We start from the raw sequence: 21,467 nt of genomic DNA on the forward strand, positions 1-21,467 counted from the left end.
ATGCGCAAATGAACACTGAAAAAAAGAATATCATGATTGTGGTCTTGACATGTCGTTTTCGCAGCGTTATTTTCGTTGGCGGTTTTCTCAGAAAAAATTTCACTATTACCTTACAAAATAGGTATTGTTAGATACAAAATTATTATACGTCTAATATTTCTAATAATTTCTATCTTTTTAAATCCCAAAAATCCTTTTTGAACGTTTAGGATGTATCCTTAACCCTTTGAATGCAACGAGCCAATTAAGGAATGCCGGCAGATCGCCCCGTGGCATCCAAAAGTTTAAAACAAGATTTGTAAAGGTTCATCGAATTATTAAGAAATGTATCCAAATCCGAAACATGTCATCTTAACAATTCTTCGTTTTGGTGGCTAAGAGTAAAATCGTACGTCTTCGTACGATTGCAGAATAAATCTGAAATTTATTTGGTATATGACATAGTCCATAACGATAAGAGTATTTTGGTGTCCGAAAGCAGATATATGACCACAAAGGATTAATCGTTATGCCCACAATTGTTCAGACCACCCTCGCGTATTTCCTATTCCAAACACCCGTTTCTATCAGAGGTTCTATCGGGTAATAAACAAGAGGCCTGCTTTAACGAGCACGAAGGAACCACGAAGCTTTTCGAAACACAACTTTCGTCCGTGCGCACTCCCGTGCCGGAAGTGGATATCGTAAAGGAACCTCTGGCTCGCGAGCCGCCAAAGGAGAATGGGGAAAGACAGTCGCGCCGAGACCAAGAAGCGCGTCGGACCACGCAACGGAACCGCGAGATCTCTGGGTAGCACGTGACGCGCCTCGACACACGCGAAACCCGATCGTTCTCAAGACTGCTCGGTTGCCTGCCGTGGATCAACCGATATCGATCCGTTTCCGCTTCGTTTCGCGCGATTAATTTCTAACGTCGTGCGATATCGTCATCCGAGGAGGGAAAATTCCGAAAGGACAACAGCGAACGGAGCCGCTCTACGATGTAAATTCACAAACAGGGATTCCATCGTTTTAATTGAGAACAATCGAGGGTCCGCGATGTTCGCTTTTCCCACGAGCTGATAGAAAGTGCCGACAGGGAATGGTGGAGCAGCATCGGGTGTGTTCTAGGAGACTGGTGAGTGTGAAATAAAAATAACGGAGTTTTTAATAGGCGAAGGTATCGGAAAACGCACTCGGAGGATGATCGATAGAGTAACTTATTCTTCTTTGGAATATTTTCTTCTGTAACGTGCTTCGCTAGTTTTCTGTCTCGAATTTTTTTAGTGGATGGTCTAAAAAGCGGTAGATTTTTTTAATTTTGGTTTTTGAATATCCCAAGATAGGGGCGAAAGTATATTTAACGGTTCGTTATGGGAATTTTATTTCAATATTCAAGATTCATTTAATTCATTTCTTAGTTACTTGGAAGTTCGTGAATTAATTAACATTAGGATTATGGAGGTTTCTTATCGGTAGACTGCGAATGTTCATGCATTTATGGCAAGTGAAAATATGGACAAATGTAAAAGGATGTCCATGAATGCAAAAATATATGAAACATTAATAACAAGATACATGTTACACTGTTTAGAAAATAAGACATATTTTTATTATATCTTAATTCTCACTTGAATTTGTAAAAATATAAATGTGCATAAATGAAAAACAGAAACTTAAATTAAAGTATGTTCTGTCTTCTGAATGTTGTAACGTGTATTTTATTTTTTATACTTCATATATTTATGCATTTGTTTACATACTTGTACATTATTGTATCTTTACATTTATAATACATGCATAAACATTCGTAGTCTGCTTATCAGATTTCTATTACTGACGCAATGCTTTCATAAGTGAAGTCTATTTACTAGAAATAATTAGAAATTTAGACAAAAATGAATTTGTATATATGATAAAAAATCAACATAAGCAATTAGCGAAAAAAAAATGTAAATGGGTTTTGTAACTTTTCTTGTAAAATTCGGAATCAAAATAACCGTGCTCCATAAACCTAATGCTAATAAGTGACATACTCTACAGTTTCTAGTCGATTCTCGATCAATCACATTCTGTAGTAGAGGCTTATGAATTACTATTCTAAATTTTATGTTCACCTTTCTATTTCACGTTTTATTATTTTAGGCACCAAACTTAGTTTCACTCGTTTATCTCAACTATATTGCACTAGTTAACTCTGGCGAGGTAGTTAAGTGGTCACCTCTTCCATGCCCGCATCTAAATGAAGGAAACATTTTTTATGTTGCTAAATGTACACCAGTGTGTTTTGCCACAAATATAATAAAATAAAAAGAAATTTTTTAATGAATAATTTCCATGAAAGGAAAACAGATTAAATTTTTATTTTTATTCTATTTATGAAAAGGTGAACATGTCAAATAGTATTTTGAAAATGAGCAAAAAACGCGGCATTCAATTAAAGAACTGTTTCTAATGTACCCTCTGTCGCTATTATGAAAACTATTTTAAATGTTTGAAAGTAATATGTATAAAAAAACGATACGGTGGGAACGAAGGGGTTAATAAAGAAACATATTCGTTTTATTTTGCGATATACAAAATATAAACATTTAAATGGCCCGACTGTCTGTATTTGAAATGAAATACAATGTTTCCGAAGGTCTTAACAAGCTGACATTTAAATGTTTTCGGTTTCTGGCTCGGGATCATCTTCAGAATTTGACAAAAATATTCAATCTATAAGTAGAACAAAAACTATACATCAGACAAAAAACATATAGTATGGTTACAAACGTAGAAGCACAAAATGAATCATTCGGATTAAAAATTAATTCAATTATCCAAAATGAAAAATCATTATTTGAAATTAAACATTTCAAAAATATAGATTGAATATTCTTCTCAAATTCTAGAGTAGTTTTCTAACCAGAAATTGAAACGTTGAAATATTACTAGCTGTCAGTGAAATACACCAGTAACCGACAAGACTGAAAATTTTCCGTTTAATATTTTTTTGCAGAATTTCTTTACAAATTTATCTTAAATAATTCCTTTTCAAGAGAAACATTATTATAGAATCACGTCAAAGTAGACTTCTTTAAAATATACATTATTTTGTGCTTGTACGTATATACGCGTTGACGAAGTTGTAACAGAAAATTATTAGTGGGATCGAAGGGATTGAAACCTCAAAAAGGTACAACTTTGAAGGAAGACCTTTCGAATGATATCTGGCTTCTCTACTTTATGGCACGTAATCGGATTCTCTTAACCTTTAACTATCAACACTGGATCATATTTGATCTGATAGAAGAAAATTTATTCAATTATAAACAAAACTGATTGTTTGTTTTCAAATGAATGAACTCTTAATAATAATAATAAATCAGTAATTTATCTAAAACTTCAGTCAGATGAATATCTGAAGTAAAAGACGATCCGATAAAAAACTTCAAAAAAGTAAAAAAATTACGCCAAGTACATGAAAAAGTGGATGATTCAAGGAGTTATCATTGAAAAATAGAAGATCCCCATAAAAAACTACAAGAAAATAGAAAAAGATGTGAAATCGAAATAAGCTCACAGATGATTTGCCTAGATTTCCGCAGCCTGGCAGTCAAATGCTTGGCGTGGCCAGGCAAGGCATTCTTAGATCATCAATAGCCATACTTTCTCTCTCACAGACTTTCAGATAATTTGTCAATTTAAAACTCTGACAATATTATGAGTACACTTTCATTCTTTTCCGTTTTAAAATAATTCTTATTTAAACACTTTGGCCTTGTCTGGCCACGCCAAGCATTTGACTTCCAGGCCGCGGAAATCTAGGCGAATCATCTGGCAGCTTATTTCGATTTCACATCTTTTTCTATTTTCTTGTAGTTTTTTATGGGGATTTTCTATTTTTCAATGATAACTCCTTGAGTCCTTTTCATGTACTTGGCGTAATTTTTTTACGTTTTTGAAGTTTTTTATCGGATCTCACTTCTTTTTACAAATCATTAAATATATAGAATCTATTTTAAATTTATAAAAATAAAATTGATGTTTCTGTAAACTCTACATCAGAAGTCTAAATTATTATTTGTTTCTTTAATTGAATAGAGTAAAATAAAGGGAGAGGGGATAACAAAAGCGAATATATATATTTCATATAATTTATTAAATATAAACACTTATTCGTTCAATTTATAAATAATAGTATATACCTGCAATTTTTTTTCTTCCTGCAAGAAATTTTAATGTTAATGATGAAATGAGAAAATGACTCCATTTCTATAAGCTCTACATAAAAAGTCTAAATTAAAAACACTTTAGTGATATGGGTCTATTCTGTATGAATAAAGGTATCTCGCAATTCAGATTTTGACAACTTACCTTGTAGTCAAGATTGATCAACACTTTACAACACTGGCTGCAATTTGTTATTAAACCCTACATAAAAAGTCTAAATTGAAAACATTTTGCTGATATAAATATAATTAATAATGCAATAGTGTAAAAACTTGTGACACTTGGCAGGTTATGAATGATGACATCTGTTTGGACTCTCGACGCTCGATGGCCGCCAAGCCATGCCGAACCGAATGATTCCGAGAGTCGACGAACGACACTCGGTTTTTGCTTAGCTCCTATTAGCTAAGGGTTGACGACGGGAAAATCATACGAAAAATACCGTTTCTGACAGATTCATGACATGATATTACGATATCTCAGTTGTACATAGACCGATTTTATTGATTTTTGCTTTATTCGAAAGCTTATATGCGGTTTACATTAGAAAAATGCCTTTAAATTTAGAAAATATTGCAGTCGTGTTGAGATATTTATGAAAGAAGTTTTAGGTTAGGTTGGAATGGACCATCTCTCCTGTAAAAGATACGTGGTAGCTCCAACGCCATATATTCGCGGTGACGGATAATTTTTCATGTACTTGGCGCCGAGACGCTACCACGTCTCTACATTAAAATTACGATTATTTATTTTTAAAGAAAGAAACTTTCTCCTGTCTAATATTTTTGTCGAAAAAAGGAATCTACGGAAATTTCTATGAATGTTCTGCGCTAGGCGGCAGCGTCAATGTCCTTCGATGCACGTCGAGTCACTTGTTCGCGTACAAGCGCGGCCCCCAGCGCGTAGCCTTCGCTACCGCGGCCGCTCCAACGGTCTACGCGCGCTCTGATTGGTCGGGGTTTCCTCTCAATATCTCCTTAACGGAGCCCCATCCGACATTTTTGCAAAGGGAATTATTGTTCAGAATCGTCTCAGCTACCCCCCATTTCCGGCTCCTCCCCGACTTTTGGGACACCCTGTATTTTAAAAGGAAACTCTTCTCTTGGCTCAAACATGACCTAGTGATTATAAATGACCAAATTGCCTATAATTTCAGTCAAAGAAATGTCTACAGATGTTGGATACTCTGGTCATTTGTTGTTGAACAAAGAAACCTGGGTCCAGTATGACCCAGTGATGATAAATCACTAAATTGTCTATAGCTTCAATCAAAGAAATACCCATAGATGTTGGGCACTCTGGTCATTTGTTTTCAAATCAAGAAACCTGGGTCAAGTATGACCCAGTGATACCCAAAGTCTCGATATACACCTGCTGATTAAGATCTTCCAAAACGTTTTATTTATAAAATGTATTTAAACAAGTGGCAACTGGAAATATAGGATAATTCGGTTGGATCGTGCGCAACCATAACAGGTTCGCCTCCGATCGACGAGCTTGTTCACCCGTGACGCGACTTACGTACCGCGGCGGTACATTGTTAGACGCCGGAGTAAATTCCACGGATTCCACGGAACATGTGCGACTGTTCTATTAATGTACCCATCGCGTCGTTCTATCTCTCTTCATCGAGGACTCGCGCGCACCTCTATCCCGCTCTTTCTCCGCGTTTCACCGCTTCCATTCCCCTCTTCGACCTCCCGCGGTCCATGGAAGAGGAGTGCGGTGTATTTAAACTTTCGTTCGAAAGGGAACACGAGGCGAATGCCTCCGGAGATCGTCCCAGATGGTCCCGTTTTCATTTCGAACGTCGATTGTACTTTTACGAGGTTAGGAGTACTTCGAAGGGAGGCACTGATTCATGAATTTTTTTTTATGCTCGATTCATACATTTTGTAATTAGTGTTTCTCAATTCGAAAGATATATATTGTTGTGCCCTCCGTCGGTTTTTAAAGGATTTTGGGATATCGTGGGTTTCGGAGCGTTTAAAGAATTGGAATTCACCGGTGTTCGACGATGAGTCGAAGGATCGGCCAGTGTGAAGCTGGCCCCACCTATATGAAAAACTCAAAATTTTCTTTTTGCATACGTTTTTCTTTTGCAAACGAAAATTCCACTTGAGCAAACGTGAGCAAACGATGACAAAACAAAATCAAAAAGAAAAATTTGAGTTTTTCAAAAAGGTGGGGCTAGTGTGAAGTTGGCCCCACCTAATTTGAATCGCCTGTATCTTTTGAACTAAAGACGGGCAAACGAAAATTTCACTTGAGCAAACGTGAGCAAACGATGAGCACACGTATGCAAAAAGAAAATATTGAGTTTTTCATATAGGTAGGGCCAGCTTCACACGGGTGAAGGATCGTAACTCCAGCGATGTACTCTCAACAATGACTTTATTCAAAATGTTCTCGGTTCCTCTTTTTACAAAGTGTTATCGTTTTTATGGCCTTCGTTGGCAATCGGGCATGACCATATATGGTCATGCTGCTAGGACATTCTTAACCGGGCATATGCGGGTCGTTACCCGATTAGTGATGGTCGATCGTATGTTGCAATATTCGTGTGTCAGGGCACAACAATATGTTTGGAGATGTAACACAAGAATTTTCATTCAAAGATTAAAAATTTCTTGGAGATGAACGATTTACTAGAGAAGATACGTTTTACCAAAAAGATATGGTTTTGTGGCGAGCAATGCTACACAAAACTGGATCATCGGAAATAAAAAATTTCAATGGATTTCTTTAAAATAATGTTAAAACTAGTATTTAAGTGTAGCTTTTGAAAAAATATTCACTTTTAATTATTCTATATTTTGAATGTTTACTTTAAATACCTTTTTTGCTAGTAAATGTAGTTCCTACTTTTATTATTTAGTATTGTTTTAACTCAAAATGCTAGTTATTTTCTAACTGAAAAAATGCCTTAAACCAAAATACTTGGCCGAATATTGACTATAAATCACCTGCAATATAATAATGACCATTAAGCATTTATAAAATAACTAATATAGAAATAATAAAGAAACCATTTACGATTATTTTTAGTAAAAGCTAATTAGGTATGTAGAATGAAACACTAATAAATAATTAACATCGTCATACAGAACGAATGTTATACGTCACGATTCATAAACCACACTAGACATTCTTATTTTGGCAAAAAGGAGAAAAATACAGTTTTTTTTATCAAGTCTGAAATTATTAAAATACAGATCCATTTACTAAATTTCACGATGATATCTAGAGACGCGGTAGCGTCTCGACGCCAAGTACATGAAAAAATAGCCTCCCTGTACATGCCTGGCGCTGGCGCTACCGCGTATCTTTTACTCGAGAAAACGCGATTCCAACCTAACCCAAAACTTCTGTCATGAATATCTCGTCACGCCTGCTGTATTTTCTAAATCTAAAGGTATTTTTCTAATGTAAATCGCATATAAGGTTTCTAATAAAACGAAAATCAATAAAATCGGTCTGTGTACAACTGAGATATCATAATATCATGGCATGAATCGGTCAGAAATTGTAGATTTTTCTTCTGATTCTGATTCTGATTCTGATTCTTGTTCTTTTCGTCAACACTTAGCCAATAGGAGCTTAGGCCATTCGTCGATTCGTCGACTCTCGGAATCAGTCGGCAAGGCTCGTCGGTCGGAATTGTAATATGGCTGTCACTCATGCCGCTCGTTCATTTCTAATCTGTAACTGTCAGTTTGGATTTGTGACATTTGGTTTCTTGCAACAAGACTTTCTGACATGCATTGTGCGTACTTTTGAAAACTTAAAGGACTGAAACTGGAGTTATAATACAATAAATTGTGCGATATCAATAGTGGATCTCTTTGTACATTTTCCCACTTTATTTATTAACATTTAAGTTTGTTACAACAAGACTTTCTGCCTTGCGTTCTGTGTGCTTTTGAAAACTTAAGGGACTGAATCTGGTATTGTAATATAATAAATTGTGCGTTATTCATATGACATTAATTTTATTTGTAAATAACACATACAAACCTTATTTTACTTGCAAATTAATGTAGAGCTTAAAATAAAAATACATTTGTCTTTTATTATAGTAAGCGTAGAGTCTACAATATACATAATGTGTCTGAAGCCAGATATAGGAAAGAGACCAGCTTCAGTTCTTTAAGTTATCAAAAGTATACAGAACGCATGGCAGGATGTTTCACTGCAAGAAATTTAAATGTTAAAGATGAAGCGAGAAATGAAAAAAAGAAATCAACTATTCGTAACGCATAATTTATTGTATTCGAATAAATTTCAGAAGTACGCAGAACGCGTGGCAGAGTCTTGTTGCAAGAAATTCGAATGTTAAAGATAAAGCGAGAAATGAAAAAAGAAATCCACTATTTGTAACGCACAATTTATCGTATTGCAATGTCAGTTTCAGTCCTTAGAATTTTCAAAAGTATACACAATGCATGGCAGAAAGTTTTGTTGCAAGAAAGTTAAATAATGAGAAAATGAGAAAATGAACAGAGATCCACTATTTGTAACACATAATTTATTGTATTACAATAATATAGAAAAAGAGAGATCAGATTTAGTTCTTTAAATCCTCAAAAGTACGCACGCTACACGACAGAAAGTCTTGTTCCCAGATATTTAAATGTTACTGATAAAGTGATACAATAATATAAAAAATGAGAGATCAGTTTGAATCCTTTAAGGTTTCAAAAGTACCCGGAACGCATTGCAGGTAGTCTCATTGCAAGAAATTTATTAAAGAAGAAATAAGAAATGAATAAAGAGATCAACTATTTCTAACGCACAATTTATTGTATTAGAATACAGTTCATACGTTCACAGAACGCATGGCAGAAAGTCTTGTAACAAATTTAAATAATGAGAAAATGAACAGAGATCCACTATTTGTAATAGATAATTTATTGTATTATAATAATATAGAAAAAGAGAGGTCAGACTTAGTCCTTTAAATTCTCAAAAGTACGCACGACACATGACAGAAAGTCTTGTTGCATTTTAATGTTACTGATAAAGTGATTACACTTTTTCTTTAATAAATTTCTTACAATGAGACTTACTGCAATGCGTTCCGCGTACTTTTGAAACCTTAAAGGATTCAAACTGATCTCCCATTTCCTATTATTTTAAGTCATTCATTATCGAAAGTAGCTTTGTAAGAAGAAGTGAAATCCCCATAAAAAACTTCAAAAAAGTAAAAAAATTACGGCAAGTACATGAAAAAGTGGAGGACTTAAAGAGTAATCATAGAAAAATAGATGATCCCCCTAAAATAATTCAAGAAAGTAGAAAAAAAAGTGAAATCGAAATGAGCTGCCAGTACATAAAGGTGCTTTCCAGCAAAGTGCAAAGGCGACACTGTATAACACAATGAAAAATTCGGTGCTTTCCAACTATGCGCAGCTAAAATGCTGTGTTCAACAGTGCAGACGTTCAGACCCTAATGACAACTCATGTAGACTGACTGCTCTGCACTTTGGCGGTGAAATGAAGAAGCTAAATAGTGTATCAACCACAAACTGAGACTGTTTAGACATTTGCCTAGATGTCCGTGGCCTGGAAGTCAAATGCTTGGCGTGGCCAGGCAAGGTCATGGTTTTGATGAATAAAAATTATTTTAAAATGTAAAATAATGAAAATGTACTCATATTGTCAGCGTTTTAAACTAACAAATTATCTGAAAGCCTGTGAGAGAGAAAGTATGGGTATTGATGATCTGAGAATGCTTTGCCTGGTCACGCCAAGCATTTGACTTCCAGGCCACGGACATCTAGGCAAATGTCTAAACAGTCTCAGTTTGTGGTTCATACACTATTTAGCTTGTTCATTCCACCAAAGTGCGGAGCAGTCAGTTTACATGAGTTGTCATTAGGGTCTGAACGTCTGCACTGTTGAACACAGCATTTTAGCTGCGCATAATTGGAAAGCACCGAATTTTTCATTGTGTTTACAGTGTTGCCTTTGTACTTTGCTGGAAAGCACCTTCATGTACTGGCAGCTCATTTCGATTTCACTTCTTTTTCTACTTTCTTGAATTTTTTTAGGGGGATCTTCTATTTTTCTATGATTACTCTTTAAGTCCTCCACTTTTTCATGTACTTGGCGTAATTTTTTTACTTTTTTGAAGTTTTTTATGTCGTATTTAAAATGTTTACACCGCAATTCAAACAAACGAATTCTAGGAAGTTATTACAAAATAAGACTAAAGAGTTCAAGAAATCCGAGACATCAGGAGCGCGTGTTTTTATTTATACCAAAGCACTTTGGTTCACATATTTCTTCCATAAATTAATATTACTTCTTTAGAAAAATAAACACATATCTTCTCGAAATATGTAGAAACAAATAAGTAAGATTTGAAAAATCTATTATTAATAGTGTTTAAGAAAAAGAAATTCACGAAGTAGCATCCTTGTTTAGCATTCCTCCTTGTGATCGGTATATCGAGATCAGTAACGGGTGAACGAGACCATCGGTAATTTCGGTGGCATATTCGAACCGCGCAGTTCCGTGAAATAGATGTTATTGTTGCTAGTTCGTACGACTGTATTATTAACTAACCGCGAATGCGATTTCCACCCCGTGTTTTCCTTGGCAAACGCGCGTGCATCGTGACGGGGGGGGGGGGGGGTCACCTGTGTCGGCTTCGAATGTTTTATACGAAATTTGGAGGCGTTATCGTTGCCCGTGGAAACCTGCCAAGGAAAGATGTAGCCGTGATGAATTTTTGCGATTCACACGAACATAACTGCGGACCACACACGCGCTGCGTTATCCACTTGTTCGACAATTCTATCGCATCGCGCTACATGGTTGTTCTGTTATGCTTTGTGCAGTGACAAATGCGCGGAGTATGACGTCAAATGCGATTAGAGGCATTCGGAGGAAGAAGAGTTCGCTGTGCGAGGTGAAGGTAGCTGTGATCGGAGCACCAGGAGTCGGGAAAAGTGGTAGGTGTACTAGGTCTTACATTAGGTATATTAGGTTGATGCATAATTATCCAGCGTTTTCTGAAGGCTATATTTGTCCAAAAACTGAACATAAAAATACACTCAGAAAATTTTAGAATGATTATTATGAAATATATTCGTTGTCTACTTCAGGAACTGCTTTCTATTTGCTGTTTCTTCTAGGCTATTCAGGGTTTGACATTGGCCACAAGTTCATTCAAATCGTATGTCATTCTTTCGTCCTGTTCTACAGCTACTAGAAAGGCTTGGTTATCCAAATCTAATGGTCAACATCCTTGACCATACAGCAAGCTTGTTCTTAAAGCTTTTATCGTTAGTTTCAATGTGAGCAAACCACTTTCGACGTTAACTTTCACTGAACGGTCTTCTGCCAATCAAATCGTTCAGATCATGAAATAACTGGGTCCCATCTTTTTTCAAAGTAGTAGAGCATGATACAATGCAAACGAATATGATTATTGGTATGCAAAAAACAAAAAAAAATAATGTTAAGTGATAAAACGGTAAGAAAGAGAAAACGCCGGATAATTGTGCATTAATTTAATATATTAATTTTTGTAACGATATTCTATCATTTTACTATCGTAAATATTTTTGTAATAATACTTCCTATGAATTAAATAATTTTGTTGTCTTCCTTTTTATCTGTACATCGATGTGAATGAATTAGATTAAGGCACTACAACTATATTTATATGTATGACAATACGAGTGGTAGGATATATTGCTTTTGTAATAATTAAAATTCCTGCAATATGAAGTGAAAAATTGTAAAATCTACTGATAATGAAAGGTGATAAAGGAGGGTAAACTATTCTGCCTGTACTAAATCCAAAATATAAAAACAATAACATCGCGGTCATAGATCATACATCAATGCTTAGGTATTAGGGTTTCCGAAATTCAGCTGTTCCTGCTGTTAGATTTTTCATATTTTATTTCTCATTTTCCATTTTTATTTAATTTTAGAATTTATATTTTGAAGGAGGTCCTCCCTGATGCCCAAACATTCAACATTGTAATAAATTCTTTAATGACTACTCACATGATTGATCTTTAAGCATATTTACTTGGTATAAACATAATTTTACGTAGTGATAAAGGGATTTAGTTACCTTTATATAGGTAAAAAATATTGAATCCTGGTTCAGATATTATTTATTTTGCATTTGTTGCTCGAATTTGTTGTCTAGATGAAAAATGTTTCCACTTCGATATTAATATACCACACTATTAAAGGCAACATACGTACTTTGAAAATATTTGAATAATAATCAACAAAGAATTACGTGTTTCTTTCAGTTTTCTAAACAAAATGATATATGAATATTGCTGGTATTATTTTCGATAATTTAGATCTATGTTCGCAATACGACGATGCTTTTTATGTCCCTCAATTCTTTTTCCTTTTCTCCTTTTATTTTTACACGTGTTTTCAATTTTAAGTATTAATTTTCAAAGAGGCTATAACGGAAATGTAATTAATAAGTAAACATGATGCATGGCAGACACAACAGTATTCCAAATAGCTACGAATTCACGTATTCTTCTAAGTACTTGCATTATTTGATTAGGCATTTATATAAGGTTTAAATGTATTCTGATAAGGATCCATTGTACTAGTTCTATTTTTCACGGTAGTCACATAAAGCCTGAATATATTCCATCAGGTTTCGCCGCATGCTTGACCCCATCACCCTGTACGATAGGCCATAAATGCTTGCCTCTCTTTCTCGCTTAAGTTACTTTGGACGAGCAAAGTAACGCAATAAGGTTTAATTTTACTGCAACGGTAACGTTGAGGCACAAACGGAAAGAAAAGCGATTTCGGCGGGTACAAACGATTCTAAAGAATTGAGAAAAAACAGAATTTAAAAATCTTGAAAATTAACGAACTTCACTCTTACGCGGATCAACAATTGCTGTATAAGTTAAACTGTTGACGTATAAACGAAAAGAAAAGCGATTCCAGTGGGTACAAACGATTCTCAAGAATCGGGAAAAAACAAATTTTAAATATCTTGAAAATTAACGAACTTTACTCTTATGCGGAACAACAGTTGCTATAAAATTGAAGCTATTGAGGTACAAACGAAAAGAAAAGCGATTCCGGTGGGTACAAACGATTCTCAAGAATCGGGAAAAAACAAATTTTAAATATCTTGAAAATTAACGAACTTCACTCATACGCGGATCAACAATTGCTGTATATGTTAAACTATTGAGGTACAAACGAAAAGAAAAGCGATTCCGGTGGGTACAAACGATTCTAAAGAATCTTGAAAAAACAGATTTTAAGAATCCTGAAAATTAACGAATTTCACTCTTACGCGGAACAATTGCTGTATAGAGAATCGGGAGAAACCGATTTCAAGAATCTCGATGTCGGGTGCTGACCATTTTTTGAATTTTTTTTAATTATTAATTGGTCGAGGTACAAACGAAACTATTGGAGGTACAATAAGGTACAAACGAAATACTATCGTTTTCTATAAAAAAAAATTAATTTTTGAAAAGTCGGGTGCCAAGTTCACATAGCTAAACACATAATACATAATCAGTGGTTACCATTAATCCAGGCTAGTCAAGAAAGAGGAATATATTGCATGTACAATATATATTGAATTAAAAAACTGTCGAAATTAGTTATAACAAGTATAGGACACGAGGAGAGTCAAAATATCTACTTTTCTTCAATTTTCAATCATTTCCATCGTTCTCGAAGCATCTTCTCAATGATCAGAAATATTTTTTTTTAAGTATATACAAAATATACGATTATACAAATTATATATAATGTACAGTATAAATTTGACATAACCATGTACAAAATTGTATATGATTATATTCGTGCTTGTAGGCTTTCCATTTTGTGACTGTGTGATTCAGCTGCCGTTCTCCATAGTCGAATAAGAAAATAATTAAACTTCAACAAGAAGTTTCTTCAGAAAATAGAAAGCCTTAGGACATTTCTATTTAATTTATCAAATGATCTGCGCATGCGCATTTTATTTTATGTATGTATATGGTAAACAAATTTTTTTTATGGTATTTTTCCTTTTCCGCTTTCTAAATACTTCATATACATGCATTGCGAGACGCCATAATCTTGTTGCCAAAATAAACTATGCTTTCTAATGACTACACTGCGGATGTTTATGGAAATTCATATTTTTATATACACAGATGAAGAACACAAACATAGATTAAAGTATGTTTTGTCTTCTAAATATCGTAACGAGCATTTTTTTGTTGTATTTCAAATATTTACGCATTTATATATGTAGGATTTGGGATGATCGAGGGCGGCGAATATATGAGACGTGTTAGAAATTAGAACATAAGATATATTTTAGAACATACAATTGAAGAAGTATATAAAAAAAAGAGTTGACGCAACCGTTACATCGCACGACGACTAAGGACTACTCTACGCCGCTTGCCTCGAACAAAACGGCAACGCGCGCCACGATATCTCGCGAAACCGCCCGAAAAACGTCGAATACATCAATCATTCGATCGATGTTTCCGCGGAACGAAATATAACCTTACTTCATATACAGGGTGTCCCAAAAATGTTGGAGGTCCTTGAAAAGGGTGGTTCAGGGGGTGATTTGAAACACCTTTTTCCTTAACGAAATTGTTGTCCGAGGCTTCGTTGAGGAGATATTAACGGAAAACACTGACCAATCAGAGTGCGCGTATACTGTTGGAGCGGTCGCGATAGCGATGGCTACGCGCTAGGTAGCCGCTCTCGTACGCGAACAAGTGACTCGCCGTGCATCGAAGGATATTGACGCGGCCGCTCGAACGGTATCCGCGCGCTCTGATTGGTCGGGTTTTTTTATTAATATCTACTTAACGAAGCCCCATCCGACATTTTTGCAAAAGAAAAAGTTGTTTCAAATTACCTCCCAAACCACCCCTTTCAAGGACCTCCAACATTTTTGGGACACCCTGTATATCCTTGTATATTTTTGTATATTTACTATTGAGAATGAAAGATATAAAAGTTCTATTTTCCAACCAACATATTCTCATTTTCGAATTAAATTAGAAAAATAATTTATTCATATAAAATTCTATACTAAATTCAGTCCTGGTTATAATTAACAAGTCCTTGTAAGGCCGATTCAAATTTAAACAATACTCTCGACAGTTACTATCATTATGGCTCTTTGTTACTATCATAATCATTAATAAGAAAACATGTTTCTTTTTTCAAATAATAGTACAGCAACAGAGTTAATTGAAACGCAAAAACACACGTTACGAGATAAGGAACAATAAAGAGATAGGTGTGTGCGAAAGGTGGTTAGATCCTTACAGAAGCCAACGGTGTGTATTTTCGGTAATAGCACGTGTAAGGCATAGATGAATAAATAATTGCTCGGACCCCGACAGCTGTACGTCCCGCACTGACTGCAAGGTGTGTGTACACTATTTATACAGTTTTATTTCAAAATTTTCTTGGATCACGTCTTATAAGAGACTATAGCGTCAATTTTCTGCGAATAGAAGAGGCAAGATCGTTTATGTGCGTTTCGCGTTATAGGCGTAACGTCTTTCTCCGTACTTAGCGTGGTTCTTGAGTGTAGTTTTTGAATATCGTTTCTCGTAATTAATCGCATCATGTAATATATAATTAATTTCTCAAATAATTTTTTGTCATTTTACTAACAAAGATACTTTTTAAATAGTTATTTGAAATTAGTCTCTACAAGTGAAATAATCGAACTAGAACACTGAAAAATGAATGTTCAATTGTTATGTTGGATTAAATTTATAAATTAGGTTTTTTAAACAAGTACAACGTTATATATAACAAAACCGTGAAAGCGGATCATAAATGATTAACTTGTTATTATTACTTGTTAAAACATATTTGAATTTGGTGGTTCGTGCCGCATAGTAAACACAAAGGATTTAAACTTACAGGTGTAAAATGATTAGTAATTATTGAAAATGTATTTGTATTAATCATTTAAGACAGTTTTTAATTGTTGATATTCTAAAGATTACTGTATTTGTTCTATTTTGGAAAATAGAGTAGAGAATATTTAGTTTCAGAGTATTTACATGTACATTTCGTTATTTGTATTAATCATTATTTGGATCGTTAAAATAAAATACTATTCGAGTTGAATTATTGTCCGATACGAAAAAATACCAGCTTATTTCAAATAACCAGTTATTCCATGCATTATTTATCGTTCGTTATTCAAACAAAAAGCGGCCGACTCCGTTCCCTGTAGTCGAAAGAAAAGAAATAAAATCGATTCGAGCGTTCGAATTAATCAGCGGCGGAAATTGGCACGAAACCCACAAACTTTTAATGAGCCACGCGAAGGAAAGCGTCCAAATGATGTTGCTCGAAAGATTTCAACGTAAATACACCAATTGGCGATAAATTTGTTTCTTGTGAAGTGTTCAGGTGGTCCTGTCGGTCATCAACTAAACCTCACCACGGAGCCAACGATTCGCACTTTGCGAAAGGCGATGATTCTTCAGTTTATATTAACGATTAATAAAAGTCAGAATTATTTTTGGTAATTTCAACAGTACGAAAACAATATATTATATAGAAGAGACAATACGCAGACGAAAAGTTTCTGATACAATAAATATATTTTTAACCGACTTCGAAAAGGAGGAGGTTACTCAATTCGACATTTTTTTTTTTTTGTATGTTCACCGATTACGCCGAGATGGCTTAACTAATCAGAATGAAACCTGTTGCACCTTGTAGAGCATGTTCCCTCGGTGATCCTCCTATCAAAACTTTTTGCGATTTGTCATTTTTTACCCGTCTTTTTTTACCAAAAAACCGTGATTTTTAGGTATGCTTGCCAATTACGTCGAGTTGGCTTGATGAATCGGAGTGAAACCTCTTGCATCTTGTCGAATATTTTTTCCGGTTGGCCGCGTAAAAGAAACACTTTGTGATTTGTCATTTTCTACCCGTTTCTTTTTTAAAACAGAAAAATTTTGTCTTGCCTCTTACTTCGAGACGGATAGACCAATCAGATTGAAACTTCTTGCATCTGGAAGAGCATTTGCCATTTGGTCCCATAACAAAACATTTGTTCTTATTTTGTTTTTTACCACTTTATATCACTTTTTATCGCAAAAAGCGTACTATTTCACGTATGTTTGGCCTGATCGATGAAATCGATGAAATTGATGAAACCCCTTACATTTGCTGCCGGAGAGGTTTTCGCAATGATCACGGATGCAAAAATTTATGAATTTCTGTATTGTTTATAACTGTTGTTATCGCAAAATTCCTATTATATGATGTAACTCGGTGAGGAAATTACCGAGCGCGATGGAACTTTCCCCATTTCGTAATAGATGAATTCGTGATGTTCCCATTTGCAAAAATTTATTGACACTTTCATTGTTTAAAATCATTGTTGGTGCAAAATTGCTATGCTCTCGTGTAGCTCGACAAGGAATTTACCAAACGCAATCAATCCTTTCACATGTAGTTTCACATGTATTCCTGATAATCCCATTTGCAATTCTACAGGGTGTCCAAAAAATGTTGGATGTCCTTGAATGGGGTGTTTCGGGGGGGGGGGGGGGGGATTTGAAACAATTTTTTCTTAACAAAAATGTTATTCGAGGCTTCGTTAAGGAGATATTGACAGAAACCCCCGACCAATCAGAGCACGAGTATGTCGGTGGAACGCCTGCGGTAGCATAGATTCCGCAGGCGCTCCTCCGGCATACTCGCGCTCTGATTGGTCGGGAGTTTCTGTTTCTGGAATACCTCCTTAACGAAGCCTCGGGCAACATTTTCGCTAAAGAAAAATTGTTTCAACCCCCCACCCCCCGCGGAACAACCCTTTTCAAGGACCTCCAACATTTTTGGGTCATCCTGTATATTGCTCATAACTATTGTTATAACTATTGTTATTGCATGAAACCTATTGGTTATAGATTGCCACTAAAAAGAGTGAAATAAAATAATTTTTTGGAAAATAAATTTAACCGACTTCAAAAAAAGGTACAGTGAAAAGTATGAAATAATTTCTAGTTAATTTATATGAATACGCACTAGCTCTAGATATAATTGCTTCAAAGTATGAGAAAATGCAGTGGAAAGTGTGAAATAATTTCTATTTAAACTGCATTGTTATTCACCATCGTTTGACGAATTTGGTTAAATTATTAAATACATCATATTAAATGCAATGCACCTTTTTCAGAGGCGGCGCAGATATAAAAAATTTTTAATTCCAGTTTGGGTTAGCTTTTGGTAGAGGCAGCAATATTGAATGCTGTCAATGTATACATGTTTATTGTCTATATGGAATTAATATTTAATGTATATAGTATGTACACGGAAATATAGTTTGAGTAGATTTGGGGCTTTTTTGGAGGAGAGGGGCGGCAATATTGATTACTGCTAATGTATAAACTCTCCCCATGGAAATACTGTATGAATAGCTTTGGGATAGTATTTGGTGGGGACGGCGATATTGAATAGTTGTTTCTATTCTTCGACAGAAAGTTAAACCAAGTTTGGCAATTTGGAATATACTTAATTTTAAATTTTGCGCCGCCTCGGAAAAAGGTGCATTGCATTTAACATGATGTATTTAATAATTTAACCAAATTCATCAAACGATGGTGAATAACAATGCAGTTTAAATAGAAATTATTTCACACTTTTCATTGCATTTTGCCATACTTTTAAGCAATTATATCTACTGCTAGTGCGTATTTATATACATTAACTAGAAATTATTTCATACTTTTCACTGCATTTTCCTATACATTTAAGCAATTATATCTAGAGCTAGTGCGTATTCATATAAATTAACTAGAAGTTATTTCATACTTCTCACTGTACCTTTTTTGAAGTCGGTTAAATTTATTTTCCAAAAAATTATTTTATATATAATATTGTAGCATACGAAATTCAAGAAATACGAAAAGCGAGCGTACGAAACTTCTAGAACATAGGAGGGAGGCCGCTGCGCGGTGCGAGACGCGAGGCGCGGACCGCGAACTCGCAACCTTCTCGCCTAACGACGCGACTGTTGACAACCGCGGCCGCGGTTAGCAACCATGCGATATAAATTGAGGGCTCGTAGAGGCATTCGGCCTATTTGCCATTCCGGGAGAGAGGACGAGGTCAGACCATCATCGGCCGCTCTCAGAACTCGGCTTAGGGACTCCGGTAGGAGAGTTCGGCGATAATACCTGGACGCCTGCTGGAGAAAGGAGAGGACGGGAGTATGTTCCTGGTCGCCTGCTCGACAAGGAGAGTTCGGCAATAATACCTGGACGCCTGTTGAGTAGGAGAGAACAGAGCTACTCGTGGACATCCCAGTTAGAGCTAGAGGGAGGTTATTCCTAGACGCCCGTGCGTTTTTGGAGAGTTCGGCGATAATACCTGGACGCCAATTACGAGCGGGAGGGTACAGAATGATTCTTCTATTTCAAAGATTGAAAATTGTAAAATATTGTAAAATGAGAAATTGTATTATGCTCTTTTATATCATTCCGTTCATTCTGAATTCCTGTTACAATTATCCATTCCCAATCCTCTGTATAACCATGTTCCTCACAATAAACCTTTGTCCGTCCAGAATTCTTTTCCTTGAATCCTTAACCATGGTTACAATATGATAAATATAGATGTTTATTGTGCTGGAAATGGATTATATTAGTGCTGGTATAGAAAAGAATCTGGAAGAATTTATTGTTTAGTTTAAAAATATTTTACTTTAGTTGCAATACATTTCGGTTCAGTTTACAGATCCACTTCAGGGAATAGATTCTATACAAACCAAAAATATAACATAATTCGTGGAAATTTATACATTAAAAGAAGAATGTAGTTAATACGATAAATGTGCAGAAGAATTTGATTGTAGGAAACAGAGTATACCAGAATTTGAAGAGGAGAACGAAAACCAAGAACTCGAAAAAAAGTAAAGAATGAATGATAACACATTCTTTGACGTTAAACCAATATACATATATACATATATATGAATTATATGAATTGTATATGTTTACCTAAACATCAAATATGTTTTAACGTTTCAATCATTTGATCCCCTTGAGAAAGGTTTTTATTAAGTTTTTCATTATAATTGTATAATATTTTTTAAAATATATATTTTGTACTATTTCTGTAGCTTTCATTATAAATTCTGATTTTCTGATGAAATCCTGATCGAAACGTTAAAATAAAAATGTTTGTTTGACTATTTTTGAAACGAAATACATTATTTTCATAATATCAATTGACATCTCGTAGCATAATTCAATGAAATGTTGTAATTGTGATTGAAGAAATTTCCTCGAGGAAGTTTGTAAAACGGGTCACTTTTCATTAAATTTGAGATGAAACACACCATGGTAACGTTTAACGCTCGTGCAAGATTTTATGGCGCCGTGGCAGGTTCGAGTTCGAGGTAAAAATAGTGTGGTATACCTCGAAGCGGGTCACTAGGCTATAGCTCTCGTTTCTCTCGATCGAATCGAGATTTGTCGAAACGCGCACCGTCTCGGGTAAGATCGCGTTCGTTTTCAAAATATTGGGTGAAAATTGATTTTCAGCGATCGTGAAAAAGTCAAAACAAAAATAAAAATAACTGGAAACTTTCATTAGACGGTCTTATACTTGGGTGGAAACTGTATCAATACTATACTGAGTCACAACGTTTTTCATTCTTTATCATTACTTACTTAATAAACTAACAGTTGCGATGAGAGCCCGAGAATTTCTCTTTAATGTAATTTAAAACATGATTTTAAGAGTAGTCTCGTAGTAACAGTCAAAATTTTATTACAATCAAAGTAAGAAAATTTCCAAAGGGAGAACGAAGCGAACAACAAATTTTTATAATGTAAGACTGTTGTTGGAAAAAGTGAATTTATGTTTTACCAATTTTTATTTAATTTATATAGTTTGTTTTTTTAGTTGAATGTTTTCTACGTTATTTATTAAAAGTAATTTTATTACATGACTTTCACGTAAAACTACTATCCTACTGCAAATAAGGAATTCTATAAAATTTATGGCGATTACTTCTTACAAAAGCAGGGTGAAAAATGTTATAAGTACAAAGTATCATTGAAAAAGTTATAAAACTACTTCCACAAAATTTAATTAAATAAATAATGCTATCTGTCAAGAATGAAACTGGGGTAGTACTCAACTAAAGACAAAATTTACTGCTATGCATCAACTTGAAAAATTGAGTACAGTGTAATATTTCTCTAATTAATATATATTTATGAAAAAATGTTGTTTAGAAGTGTGCATAG

The 21,467-nt window shown here is 34.8% G+C and overlaps 1 protein-coding gene across 1 annotated transcript in view; it reads left to right on the forward strand.

Annotated features, from left to right (window-relative positions):
* Window positions 1–718: 718 nt before the first annotated feature.
* LOC128872665 (ras-related and estrogen-regulated growth inhibitor) overlaps window positions 719–21,467 on the forward strand; it is a 24,291-nt gene continuing 3,542 nt past the window's right edge. The window contains exons 1-2 of the mRNA XM_054115595.1: window positions 719–1,117; window positions 11,040–11,153. Coding sequence (XP_053971570.1) covers window positions 11,057–11,153 — 97 coding nt within the window. The 5' untranslated portion in view covers window positions 719–1,117; window positions 11,040–11,056. The remainder of the gene's footprint in view (window positions 1,118–11,039; window positions 11,154–21,467) is intronic.

Source organism: Hylaeus volcanicus, chromosome 2, assembly GCF_026283585.1.
Source record: "Hylaeus volcanicus isolate JK05 chromosome 2, UHH_iyHylVolc1.0_haploid, whole genome shotgun sequence".
Taxonomy (NCBI): domain Eukaryota; kingdom Metazoa; phylum Arthropoda; class Insecta; order Hymenoptera; family Colletidae; genus Hylaeus; species Hylaeus volcanicus.